General features: G+C 43.7%; 1 protein-coding gene across 1 annotated transcript in view; it reads right to left on the bottom strand.

The window, feature by feature from the left end:
- GPC3 (glypican 3) overlaps positions 1 to 1656 on the bottom strand; it is a 432499-nt gene extending 430843 nt beyond the window's left edge. Inside the window, exon 1 of the mRNA XM_038748017.1 lies at positions 1371 to 1656. Within this exon, the coding sequence (XP_038603945.1) occupies positions 1371 to 1533 (163 nt within the window). The 5' untranslated portion in view covers positions 1534 to 1656. The remainder of the gene's footprint in view (positions 1 to 1370) is intronic.
- Between the last annotated feature and the right edge of the window lie 12554 nt (positions 1657 to 14210).

The following is a 14210-nucleotide window of genomic DNA, read 5'->3' as shown; positions in this document are numbered from 1 at the left end:
GAACACCGGACTAAGCGCTTGGGAAGTCCAAATTGGCAACATCTAGAGAAAGTCCCTACCCAACAGTGGGCTCACCGTCTAAAAGGGGGGAGACAGAGAACAAAACCAAACCTACTAACCGAATAAAGTAAATAGAATAGATATGCAAATAAAATAAATAGAATAAATACGATTGATTGATTGATTAGACTGTGAGCCCACTGCTGGGTAGGGACCGTCTCTATATGTTGCCAACTTGTCCTTCCCAAGCGCTTAGTCCAGTGCTCTGCACACAGTAAGCGCTCAATAAATCATCATCATCATCAATCACTAACAAAATAAAATAAATAGAATAGATAGGCAAATAAAATAAATAGAATAAATACGATTGATTGATTGATTGAAGTGCAAGTTGGGGCGCTCCAGACCCGCCTCCTAACCCAGCCCTGCTGCAGAGGCAACAACTTTTGCAAGAAGGGAGACAGAGTTCAGCGGTTGGAAAACGGAGGTTTTCCCGGCCAAAGTAACGGGGCTCCTCGGGCATCATCATCATCATCATCAATCGTATTTATTGAGCGCTTACTATGTGCAGAGCACTGGACTAAGCGCTTGGGAAGTCCAAATTGGCAACATCTAGAGACAGTCCCTACCCAACAGTGGGCTCCCAGTCTAAAAGGGGGGGAGACAGAGAACAAAACCAAACCTACTAACCGAATAAAGTAAATAGAATAGATAGGCAAATAAAATAAATAGAATAAATACGATTGATTGATTGATTAGACTGTGAGCCCACTGCTGGGTAGGGACCGTCTCTATATGTTGCCAACTTGTCCTTCCCAAGCGCTTAGTCCAGTGCTCTGCACACAGTAAGCGCTCAATAAATCATCATCATCATCAATCACTAACAAAATAAAATAAATAGAATAGATAGGCAAATAAAATAAATAGAATAAATACGATTGATTGATTGATTGAAGTGCAAGCTGGGGCGCTCCGGACCCGCCTCCTAACCCAGCCCTGCTGCAGAGACAACAACTTTTGCAAGAAGGGAGACAGAGTTCAGCGGTTGGAAAACGGCGCTTTTCCCGGCCAAAGTAACGGGGCTCCTCGGGCATCATCATCATCATCATCAATCGTATTTATTGAGCGCTTACTATGTGCAGAGCACTGGACTAAGCGCTTGGGAAGTCCAAATTGGCAACATCGAGAGACAGTCCCTACCCACCGTCTGAAAGGGGGGGGAGACAGAGAACAAAACCAAACATACTAACCAAATAAATAGAATAGATATGTACAAATAAATTAAATAGGGTATAAAAATATCCTATCCTATATGGATCGGCTGCGCTCCCGGGCTCTAACTTTGCCGGGCGAAGCTCGACGATCCTCACCTGCTCCCGGGGTCTCGGGCACCCACTTGAGCCCGGGCTGCAGCACCTGGAAGAAGGAGCGGACCTGCTGGCAAGTGGGCTCCGGCCGCCCTGGGATGCTTCCCCACAGCACCGCCACCGCCAAGCACAGCGCTCGCCCGGCCCCGGCCCCGGCCCCGGCCATCCTGCCGCCGGGGGCGACCGCCCTACAGCCGCCCGCCGCCGGTCCGCATGGCGGGGACAGCCGCCCTCGCTGCCGAAGTTCCCGCGGGCGCAAAGTGCGCGGAAGCCCGGGGACAGCGCGAGCGGCGGAGCAACGCGGACCGACCCTGCCCGGAGGCTCCCCCGCTCCTCGCCGCACGCTCTGGCATAACTACCGCAGAGCGGCAGGGGGCGCGGCGCGCTGATTGGCTCCCCGCCCGCCGGGCGGCCCCTCTGATTGGCTCCCGGAGAAATCCCCAGCCTCCTTCCCGCCGCTCATTGGCCCGCGGCCCTGCTCCCTTCGCTCTTTCCCCTCGTGTATCCTTTCTATTTATCATTCATTCAGTCAGTCGTATTTATTTTGTTCTCACAAAATATTTATTTATTTTATTTTATTTATTTATTTTATTTTATTTATTTATTTATTTATTTTATTTGTTTATTTTATTTATTTATTTTATTTTATTTATTTATTTTATTTATTTATTTATTTTATTTATTTATTTTATTTTATTTATTTATTTTATTTATTTATTTTATTTTATTTATTTATTTATTTTATTTATTTTATTTTGCTTTATTTTATTTATTTATTTTATTTATTTTATTTTGCTTTATTTTATTTATTTATTTATTTTATTTATTTTATTTATTTATTTATTCATTTGTTTTATTTATTTATTTATTTGTTTTATTTATTTATTTATTTGTTTTATTTATTTATTTATTTTATGTATTTATCTTATTTTGTTTTGTTTATTTTGTTTTTGTTTTGTTTATTTTGTTTTGTATTTTACTGTGTTTATTTTGTTATTTTGTCTCCCCCTCTTCCTGAGCCCCTTCCTTCCTCTCCCCCTCTCCATCCCCCCATCTTACCTCCTTCCCTTCCCCACGGCACCTGTATATATGGTTGCACATATTTATTACTCTATTTATTTATTTATTTTACTTGTACATTTCTATCCTATTTATTTTATTTTGTTGGTGTGTTTGGTTTGGTTCTCTGTCTCCCCCTTTTAGACTGTGAGCCCCACTGTTGGGTAGGGACTGTCTCTATGTGTTGCCAATTTGTACTTCCCAAGCGCTTAGTACAGTGCTCTGCACATAGTAAGCGCTCAATAAATACGATTGATTGATTGATTGATTGATTTAGACTGTGAGCCCACTGTTGGGTAGGAACTGTCTCTATATGTTGCCAACTTGGACTTCCCAAGAGCTCAGTCCAGTGCTCTGCACACAGTAAGCGCTCAGTAAATACGATTGATGATGATGATTTATTTTTTATAGCATTTATTAAGCGCTTACTATGTGCAAAGCACTGTTCTAAGCGCTGGAGAGGTTACAAGGTGATCGGGTTGTCCCACGTGGGGCTCACAGTCTTCATCCCCATTTTACAGATGAGGTCACTGAGGCACAGAGAAGTTAAGTGACTTGCCCAAAGTCACACAGCTGACGATTGGCAGAGCTGGGATTTGAACCCATGACCTCTGACTCCAAAGCCCGGGCTCTTTCTACTGAGCCACGCTGCTTCTCTAAAGAAACTGTTCTAAGCGCTGGAGAAGGTTACAAAGTGTTAGGGTTGTGCCACAGGGGGCTCACAGTCTTACTCCCCATTTTACAGATGACGGAACTGAAGCACTGAGAAGTGAAGTGACTTGCCCAAAGCCACCCAGCTGACAAGTGGCAGAGCGGGGATTCGAACCCATGACCTCTGACTCCAAAGCCCGTGCTCTTTCCACTGAGCCAGGATGCTTATTGAGCGCTTACTGTATGCAGAGCACTGTACTAAGCGCTTGGGAAGTACAAGTTGGCAACATATAGAGACGGTCCCTCCCAACAGTGGGCTCACAGTCTAGATTCTAGACTGAGAGCCCCTAGGGGGCCGTGGACTATGTCTGATTGATTGATTGATTGATTGTCAATTGATTGATTGATTGATTCCTGTCTATTTTTCCCAGTGCTTATTATAAAGTAGGAGCTTACTTTGAGAAGCAGTGTGGCCTAGTGGATAAAGCATGGGTCTGGGAGTTAATTCATTCAATTGTATTTATTGAGCACTTACTGTGTGCAGAGCACTGGACTGAACGCTTGGGAAGTACAAGCTGGCAACATATAGAGACGGTCCCTACCCAACTGTGGGCTCACAGTCTAATCAATCAATCGTATTTATTGAACGCTTACTGCGTGCAGAGCACTGTACTAAGCGCTTGGGAAGACCAAGTTGGCAACATATAGAGACAGTCCCTACCCAACGATGGGCTCACAGTCTAAATACGATTGATGATGATGATAAAAGGGGGAGACAGAGAACAAAACCAAACATACTAACAAAATAAAATAAATAGAATAGATATGTACAAGTAAAATAGATAGAGTAATAAATCAATCAATCATATTTATTGAGCACTTACTGTGTGCAGAGCACTGTACTAAGCGCTTGGGAAGTCCAAGTTGGCAACATACAGAGACAGTCCCTACCCAACAGTGGGCTCACAGTCTAAAAGTAGGAGATGGAGAACAAAACCAAACATACTAACAAAATAAAATAAATAGAATAGATATGTACAAGTAAAATAAATAGAGTAATAAATATGTACAAACATATATACATATATACAGGTGCTGTGGGGAAGGGAAGGAGGTAAGGTGAGGGGGATGGAGAGGGGGACGAGGGGGAGGGGAAGGAAGGGGCTCAGTCTGGGAAGGCCTCCTGGAGGAGGTGAGCTCTCAGTAGGGCCTTGAAGGGAGGAAGAGAGCTAGCTTGGCGGCCCGCTTTACAGGAGCAACAGGAAAGGGGAGGAAGGTTGGCGTGCATTTTCACCCCGTCCTCTCGTCCCCCGGCTAGCGTTTCTTTGAAGCCTCTGGTCCTCGCTCGAGTCTCCTTATCGGGACCAGAGGAGATGCCCGCGGTGCATAAGTAGACCTAAGTTGTAACGCTTTATCTGGAGGACAGATGAGGTGGGAGCCACCGGCTCAAAACTTGCAAGTCTATTACCGATCGTGGGGTGGCTTCTTATTAAGCGAAAATATCCAGAATTAGAGGAAACGCCCGACGCCGCTGGGATGGGCACATAAGCCTGGAGAGGTTGTCCCAAAAAACCTGGGAGTAAGAGAGGAGGAGCAGGTAACCAGGTGGGCCTGATTAAATCAAGCTCAGCCGTCAAGGATCGCCCCTGTGATGCATTAGGATGTATTAGCTATAATAATAATAATAATAATAGTATTTATTAAGACTGTGAGCCCACTGTTGGGTAGGGACTGTATATGTTGCCAACTTGTACTTCCCAGGCACTTAGTACAGTGCTCTGCGCACAGTAAGCGCTCAATAAATACGATTGATTGATTAAGCGCTTACTATGTGCAAAGCACTGTTCTAAGAGCTGGGGAGATTACAAGGTGATCAGGTTGTCCCACAGGGGGCTAACAGTCTTAATCCTCATTTTACAGATGAGGGAACTGAGGCCCAGAGAAGTTAAGTGACTTGCCCAAAGTCACACAGCTGACAACTGGCGGAGCCGGGATTTGAACCCATGACTTCTGACTTCAAAACCCGTGCTCTTTCCACTGAGCCATGCTGCTGTTGGTATTGTCACCTGTCTACTTGTTTGGGGTTTTTTTGTCTGTCTCCCCCTTCTAGACTGTGAGCCTGTTGTTGGGTAGGGATCGTCTCTAGATGTTGCCGACTTGTACTTCCCAAGCGCTTACTACAGTGCTCTGCATACAGTAAGTGCTCATTAAATACGATTGAATGAATGAATTAGGAAATTGTTTTACACCCTACGTTAACTTGAACATTGGGAATTTTCTGTAATTATGCTAATGTCCTGACCCATCAAGGGGCAAGTTTGGAAAATAGCTGAATAATCATCTGGCAGGACGAACTGTGGTATCTTATGGTTAAGGAGCTCTGAAAGTAGGTCAGGAGACAGAAACAGACCGAACACTGGCACTTGAAAGCTTGAATTTTTTCATTAAATGCGGGAATCGCCTTTTGGGGTTCCTGTTAGTCGTAGGTCGAGGCCCCATTTGGGAAACCGGCTGAAAATTTCATTTGTTGCCACTATTTGCATGATTGTCGATCACACACGTAAACAGAATTCTGCTCCGTCTTGGATGTCTCAGGCAGTATTGATTTAGGTTCTTAGCATATTAGTTAATGCCTCTACGTTATTGATTTTTTTGATTGGGTAAGTACTGCTGGGTATACAGCTAACATTTTGTGTCTCCCGCATAGGATATTTGCTTTGCTGTAAAAACTTAAAAGGCAATAGTTGGGAGGGGTTGGAAATGAATATCATGAAGTACAAAGACAGTGATGTTTGAAGCACTGCTTTTATCTTCCTAGTGACAATTCCCTTAAACCACACTTTTGCATTGAATTGTTATTGTCAATAAAGTTTAAAGGCTTGGAGATATAATGTATTTACTTTGATGCTTTTTGTATAGAACCTAAGTAGTTGGTTGTGCGCTTTTGCACACCAATACAGTGATCTTAAATTACCTTGGTTAGAAGTTGTATTTTGGAGTTTGGAGCCTGAAGAGAGGTACTGTATTAATCTGAAAGTGGGGGGGGGGGGGGGGGGGGGTCGTGGAGAACCTTATTGATGATGATGGCTTTTATTAAGCACTTACTATGTGCCAAGCAGTGTTCTAAGCGCTGGGGGGGATGCAAGGTAATCAGGTTGTCCCACATGGGGCTCACAGTCTTAATCCCCATTTTACGGATGAGGTAACAGGCACTGGGAAGTGAAGTGACTTGCCCAGAGTCACACAGCTGACAAGCGGCAGAGCCGGGATTAGAACCCATGACCTCAGACTCCAAGCCCGTGCTCTTTCCACTGAGCCACGCTGCTTCTCATGATCTCGTCAGGAGCAAATTAAATTACAAGGATAAAAACATTTAACAAAGGAACATACCACTCTTCAGAAAAAGAATCATTTTAATAAGTTGAATATTCATGGGGAGCTCCTATTAAAATCCTGACAGAAAAAAATTCATGGTTAGTATCTTATTCAAAGATAAATTTAACTAAAAATGCAGGAAAATTCCTCCTACAATAGAAGAAATGCATTTAATAAGGTTCTATTCATGAACAAGTTTCTAACTAAAATATAGGTTATGTTCCTCTTCTCTGGTTTATTTTTCATTGAAGAATCCATAAAGGAGATTAAATAGATTTGCATGAAATTCTGAATTCAGGTAGGCCTTTGAATAATTTATCTAATAGACTTTGAACCCTGCAGTTTTCATATTTATATCAACTATTGCCCATTAATTTATAACTCATTTCTATTGTAAGCCAAAGATTTGCTAAATAATAATGATGGTATTTGTTAAGCGCAAAACACTATTATAAGCACTGGGGTATATACAAGGTAATCAGGTTGTCCCACGTGGGGCTCACAGTCTTAATCCCCATTTTACAGATTAGATAACTGAGGCCCAGAGAAGTAAGGGACTTGCCCAAAGTCACACAGCTGACAAGTGGCAGAGGTAAAGTACAGTACCTCCTTAAACGATGAGAAGGCACACTGGCAAAAGCAGCTTTATCCTCTACAGGTTAAAGGTATGGAAAATTTTGCAATGCTTAATTATCTTCTCTCATCCATAACTATTTAGCAGTTAACAAAAATGTTTCACTTCTTTCAATTCAACATGTCAAGAAGAGTGTACAGTATTCTGCCTAAATTTCACCGTATTGAACCTGATTATAGTACCCTAGATAGCATAAATTTTGGAAGGAAAAAAAAAAGCCTACCAATGGAAACACAGAGCCACTAGCAAATGCCTAATAGCTCTAAACATGGGTGTCTACCTGTAATTGTAGCCATTTTCATTAGGGTTGGGAACAGTGGGAAGAGAGATAGAAAGCAGATAGAAAAGGAATGGGAAGCAACATGGCCCAGTGGAAAGAGCAGGGGCCTGGGAGTGAGAGGACTTTCTCTGCTCCTTGTCTGCTGTGTGACCTGGGGCTAGTCACTTAACTTCTCTGTGCCTCAGTTGCCTCATATGTAAAATGGGGATTAAGACAGAGCCCCATGTGCAACATGGACATGCATCCAATCTGATTGTCTTTTGTTTACCCCAGCACGAAGGTACAGTGCCTGATGCACAGTAAGCTCTTAGCAAATACCATGATAAAAAAAAATTGACAGACTCAAGGAAGATGATAAAAGGGAGCAAGCACACCACTGCATGGGAGCTATGGGGTTGATGGTTTCTTATCTCCAAAAAACTGGCTCATTTTTTCTGTTCATTTCCTTCCTCCCCAGTCCGGCTTCCAAAAATCCATGCAGCACCATAATTGTTCCTTTTTCTAGTGCACTGTTTTAGAACTCACTTGTTATAGTATTTATTATGTGAAAGCACAAGGTGCTAAGCACTGGTGTAGTTCAGATACAGTCTCACATAGGGCTCAGTATCTAAAAAGTAACAGACCAAGTGTCTTATCCCCATTTTACATGAGGAAATTGAGATCCAGAGAGGTTAAGTGAGTCGCCCAAGGTCATCCAGCAGGCCAGTGGTGAAGCCAGGATTAGAAGCCATCTCTCCTGTCTCCCTGCCTTTGCTCTTTCTTTTAGACTGTGAGCCCACTGTTGGGTAGGGACTGTCTCTATATGTTGCCAACTTGTACTTCCCAAGCGCTTAGTACAGTGCTCTGCACACAGTAAGCACTCAATAAATACGATTGATTGATTTCCACTGGACTATGCTGCCTCTCTAAATTGACACAGGCAAAACCTCCTGAGGCATCAGTTGCAATATTCCTCGGATGCTTCACAGGAATTATAATTCACTACCAGGAACTAGATGTAAATCTAGAGTGAAGAGTGGGTTTATTGGGCATGAGAAGAATCAGCGGGGCAATACACCAAATAGTTCTGAAGCTACATGATTGGTGGCCCTGGCTTCCTTTGTACAAATAGAATAGAAAAGTGTCAGTGTTGGTAGAGGAAAAGTCTCTCTGCCAAAGCACATGTTGAATGTTCATAAACTAAGAACAAGAAGTTTGGAAGCTTAAACTTTGAAAAAGAGAATCTTAAATTCTTCTGTAGTGAGAAATCAGGTGTTTCTAGGCAAGTCCATGTGTTCTTTCATTCTGATGCCAGTAAAGAAAATGAAAATACTGAAATACTACATTCCTTGTACTTCAGAAGCCTGAGAGATGTTGCTTTGGAATGTATTATTTCAGTAGTACGTCCTCAGGCCAATGGAATTTGGCAGTTTTGACATCTAATTAAAGAGGCTGCAGATGACATTGGACATGGAATTTCTCAAGCTACCTCAGTGGGACCAGAGTCTGAGTGGATTGGCAATGTTCATTTGAAGCTGATTCACTCTGCCGCCGCCCCCACACCCACCCACCCACTCCCAGGGGCAGTCTGGTTTTCATGGGTCAGGGCCCCACAGGCCCTTGTAGTCCAGAGATTACAGACACTGCCCCATTAAGTGCAGACCCAATCCAGAGAGACCCTCCTAGGGGGAGGGGAAAGGCAGCATGGGGCAGAGCTAAGCAAGTAAATTCAGTTGTCAGAATTTCAACCTGGCAGGGTGGAAATAGATGGAAAGGAAGAAATAAAATGCTTCCCCTTCTGTTATTATTTTGGATAGGTACTTAAAAGTGCTGCTTCCCAAGCTAACCACATTTCCTGATCATGCCCTTCTTCCTACCTAGAACTCTCTCCCTCTCCAAATCTGCCAGCACTCAGTTCCCCCATCTTCAAAGCGCTCTTGAAATTCAACCTCTCTGAGATGTCTTCCCCAATTAATTTTTCTTCTCCCCAGATTATAACTTCCCAAATACCACATCAGCATTTTTATACTCAAAGCTACCCACAGCACTTCGGTACATATTAGTTTACATCCTCTGTTGAAAAACACGTAATCTCCTATCCATCTGGCTATTTGCTTCCGTGTCTGTCTCCCCCGCCATCATATTCTAAGCTCCCTAAGGACAGAGATCATGACTTTTACCTCTGTCACATTCATTCAAGCACTTAAGCCTAGTAGAAAGAGCATAGGCCTAGGAGTCAAAGGACTTGGGTTCTAATCCAAGCCCTGCCACTTGCCTGCTGTGACCTTAGGCAAATCACTTAACTTCTCTGTGCCTCAGTTACCTCATCTGTAAAATGGGGATGCAATACCTGTTCTTCCTACTTAGATTGTGAGCCCTGTGTGACAGAGACTGTCTGACCTGATTATCCTGTATCTTCCCCGGTGCATAGACCAAACAGTGCTTGAAACACAGTAAGCACTTTACAAATACCACAAGTATTATTATTACTTAGAATAGTGCTCTGGTTATAGTGGATGCTCCATAGATATTGATCAACGTCAAACTGGCTACCAGTCTTAGAGTGGCCCTGAGTGATCTGATCGACAGACAGCATAAAGACTTTTCCAGGTCACCCTCTTCTTCTGCAGCTACTACCCTGGAAAGGCCTAGCAAACCTCCAAGTCCTGACAAGCTAGCACCATGGGGACAGAGAAGAACAGAGGACCCAGCATTTCCAGGCACCAGCTGTCAATCATGAAGATCCCTGAGTCTGTGATGCACATGTGGGACAGGGACTGTCTCCATTCTGATTATCTTGTATCACTCTTAGAACAGTGCTAGGCACATAGTAAGCGCTTAACAAATATCATTATTACTATCATTAGTATTACTACAGTGCATGGCACATAGTAAGCACTGAACAAATACCTCAATTATTACTATATTTTAGATTGGGAGTCTCCAAGGGTCAGGGACTATGTGATTCCTACCTGGGCATTCTTTCCCAGTGTTTAGTAATAATAATGATGGTATTTAGTACTATGCTCCATACATGGTATGTACTTAATAAATACCATTACTACTACTACTGAGTCAGACAAATGGAATGCAGGAGAATGAACCTCAGTGCCAAAACACCATGTTTCTCAATTCATCCAAGTGGCGTTTGGCCAGTCCTGAATATTTTAGCAAAATAAACCAGCTTCCAATATCCCGTTATTTGATTTGACTGAAACAAAACTGGAAATGGCATTAGGAAACAAGGCAGCTGGGTATTATTTTGTTTTTTAAAGAAAGGAGATTATCCTTAATCAGCCCCTTAGTGTGTTTTGCCTCCCTTACTAACAAGTTCTCAAATTTCATCCAGGTGCATTCCTTCAGGAAAGTATAAAGGTAACCATTCCCACTGCCTACCCGAGAGCCTCAACCTCCTTTCAGAGGGACAACCTGCAGAGGTGAGCCTAATTAAGACTCCAGAATTCATTTCCCTGGCATCATCACATTTTCAACAGTGCAAGTTTTTCCACTCAGGAGGAGAAACTTGGAAAATGTGAAAGTTGCTCGCAACTGATGAGGCTTTGTAGCGCTGCAGCTAGATGGCATAGTTAGAATGCAGCAACATACAGGTGTAAAGAGATTCACCCCATGAAAAAGGAAGAATTTGCCCAGAGGTCATTCAGCAATTGTTGCATAATATAATAATGGCATTTGTTAAGTAGTTACTATATACCAAGTATTGTACTAAGCACTGAAATAGAAACAGATGATGGGAGTAGCAGTGTTGCCTAGTGGATAGAGCATGGGCCCGGGAGTCAGAAGGACCTGGGTTCTAATCCTGACTCCATCACTTATCTGTTGTGTGTTTTGGGGCAAGTCACTTAACTTCTCTGGGCCCCAGTTACCTCATCTTTAAAATGGAGATTAAGACTGTGAGCCCCTCGTGGGACAACCTGATAACCTTGTATCCCCCCCCAGAGCTTAGAACAGTGCTTTGCACATAGTAAGCACTTAACAAATGCCATCATTATTATTGTTCTTATTATGTGGGACATGGACTGTGGCCAACCTGCTTACCTTGTATCTACCCCAGCACTAAGTACAATGCCTGGCACATAGTAAGTGCTTAAATACCATAAAAAAATATTTTGCTTAGGCTCAGTAGGGAGACAATAGATGGAAATGGGCTAAAATTATCTACAGAGAATTTGCCAAGAATGAGTTATTACAGAAGAGGATGACTATGACATCTTCCATCCCCAGCAGTCCTTAAACTCAGGGAAGTTCTTATCTGTTTGTGGGAGCAATGGTGAATCCCAGTCTGAAAGTAGGGAATGATCTCTTAAAGTCCCTCCAGGCCCAAAGCTTCTATGATTGGGACTAACATGTTTCTTGCTTACTAAAGTCAGGTTAACTTTATTCCTGTTTTTTCCAGGCTCCTGGCTCCCTAAAATAAAAAGCCTTCAACAGCAGACCCAAGCTGGGCACTTCATCATCATCATCATTAATCATATTTATTGAGCGCTTACTGTGTGCAGAGCACTGTACTAAGTGCTTGGGAAGTACAAGTTGCCAGCACTTGCCAGCAGTGTACATGCCTAAGAGGCCCTTTTGCTCCCTTCAGTAACCAATCCGCCATTCCCACCTCAGTGCTGCGGTGGCTGTCTTCAGGCCTGTCCACAGGATGGGAAAATCGCTCACTTCTGAAGAGTATCAGAGCTAAGGAGGGGGCTGGGGCAGTATGGGCACTTATTTGGGGACTCGAATGTGGATTCTGTGTTCACACGTCTACCAGCCCTCAGATGGGGCAACTGAGGCTCAGAGAAGTTAAGTGACTTGCCCAGGAAAGCCTTGATGCCCTAGAAACACCGTGGGGAATGCCCAGGGCCGGGAGGGAGTGACTAGGCAGAGACTAGGGGTGATGCTCTTCAGGGACCAGGACAGAAGGCATTTCGGGGGCAGCCCCAGCTCTAGCAGCAGCCTGGCCGGACAGGAGAAGGGCTGTAGTACACAGAGCCTCTCTGATTTCCAGATGGAGACACCCATTCCTTTTGAATCATTTCTGAAATAGCAACAGCTCCATCTAGGGCAACAGTGCAGGCGCTGAGTAGCAGAGCAGTGCCGTGGGAGTGGAGGTTGTACGTCCAGTCACCCAATTTTGGGAGAAACCCTAACCTTCTCCACCGGGTCACCCCCTTCACCCCCACCCCTTCCCTGCGGCAGAAGAGTAAGCCTCGCAGAGCCGGGGGGTTGGCTGTTGTGAGGGAAACTGGGGAGAAGGACCACCCTAGTCATCACTGCCAGAAGCTCTGTAGAACGCTGATTTTTTACTGAATTGTCAAAGTCTCCCTCCTATTATCCTTTGCCAACCTGTGATGAAAAATATTCTACTCTTAGAGAAAATTTTCTTTTCACTTCCCATGCTTTCTCATAGAAGGCTTTCAACAATTTTAATCATGTTAGCGGTTTTAAAGAGGCTCTCTTTCTCCCCTGGGCTTAAACATCCATTCTGAAGTGGACTGAAAGCCTCCTCATAAAAGATCTCATCAGCCCCTGAGATTCAAATGCCTTCAACAAGTACCCGGAGTTAAAAAAGTGCCTAATAACAACTCTGTATCTATACTGACTAGCATTTTCTGAAAGAAAGATTGGTTTCAGCCAGCAGTTTATCTAAGCCTTAAACTTTTAGTTGAAAATAAGAGCTGGTTCTAATCCAGACTCTGCTACTTACCTGCTATGTGACCTTGGGAAAGTCACTTAATTCTCTGCACCTCAGTTTCCTTACCTGTAAAATGGGGATTAATAATAATAATGGCATTTAAGGGCTTACTGTGTGCAAAGCACTGTTCTAAGTGCTGGGGGAGAATACAAGGTGATCACATTGTCCCACGTGGGGCTCACAGTCTTAATCCCCATTTTGCAGATGAGGTAACTGAGACTCAGAGAAGTTAAGTAACTTGCCTAAGATCACACAGCAGACGTGGGGAGCCAGGATTAGGACCCATGACCTCTGACTCCCAAGACCGTGCTCTTTCCACTGAGCCATGCTGCTTCCCTATTAAATACCCGTTCTCCCTCCCCATTAAACAGTGAGCCCCATGTGGGACAGGGACTGTCTGAGCTGACTAGTATATCTACCTCAATGCTTAACACAGTGCTTGACCCATAGAAACCACTTAAATACCACAATTATTGTTGTTGTTATTATTACTGACAGTCTCTGGCTGATATAGCCCACCAGTGGATTTAATCCATTTTTGAGCAAGCTGCTTCCTTTGGCAGCTTCAGCCTGGCTCGAAGCCAGCACCGATGGAGTTAGCAGCACCCCTCGCAGCACAACTACAGTCCTGAGAACAGATCGGGAGACCGGATCCCCAAGTAGCTCAGATGCAGGAAGGAGCTGCCACAGAAAGTTTAAACCCTGGCCCTGCTCTCACCATGGTAACCAGGAAGACTTTGCCTGTGGATGCCCCTCAAATACCTCACAAGTCTGCAAGTGGCCCTTCTGCCAAAATAATCGACACCCCCTCACTACCACCACCACACATTCAACCAACTGCCTTAGTCTCTGATTGACTTCTCACCATTGGCATAAATGGGTGGGGGTTTTTTCCCTCCAATCTTTCTACTTCCTACGGTACTGTAAACTGTTGCTGAAATACGATCAGACATTTATTTTCCTTTCCAATAACAAGGAGCTCTGTGTTTTTAAGAGGCTTCTCTTTTGTTGAATGAAAACACAGTCCTCAGATTTGTTTCCAATTTAGTTATTGTTAATTGTACTCAGAAATGAAACCCAGATGAACATTATTTGGCCGACAGATATTTTTGGCCACAATAAATAAACATGTGTTAGCAGTTATTTAGATTTTAGTGGTATAAAGAA

The sequence above is a fragment of the Tachyglossus aculeatus genome, chromosome 6 (genome assembly GCF_015852505.1).
Source record: "Tachyglossus aculeatus isolate mTacAcu1 chromosome 6, mTacAcu1.pri, whole genome shotgun sequence".
NCBI classification, from domain to species: Eukaryota; Metazoa; Chordata; class Mammalia; order Monotremata; family Tachyglossidae; genus Tachyglossus; species Tachyglossus aculeatus.
Note: the sequence above shows the minus strand (reverse complement) of the source record. Positions and strands in the feature narration are given on the sequence as shown.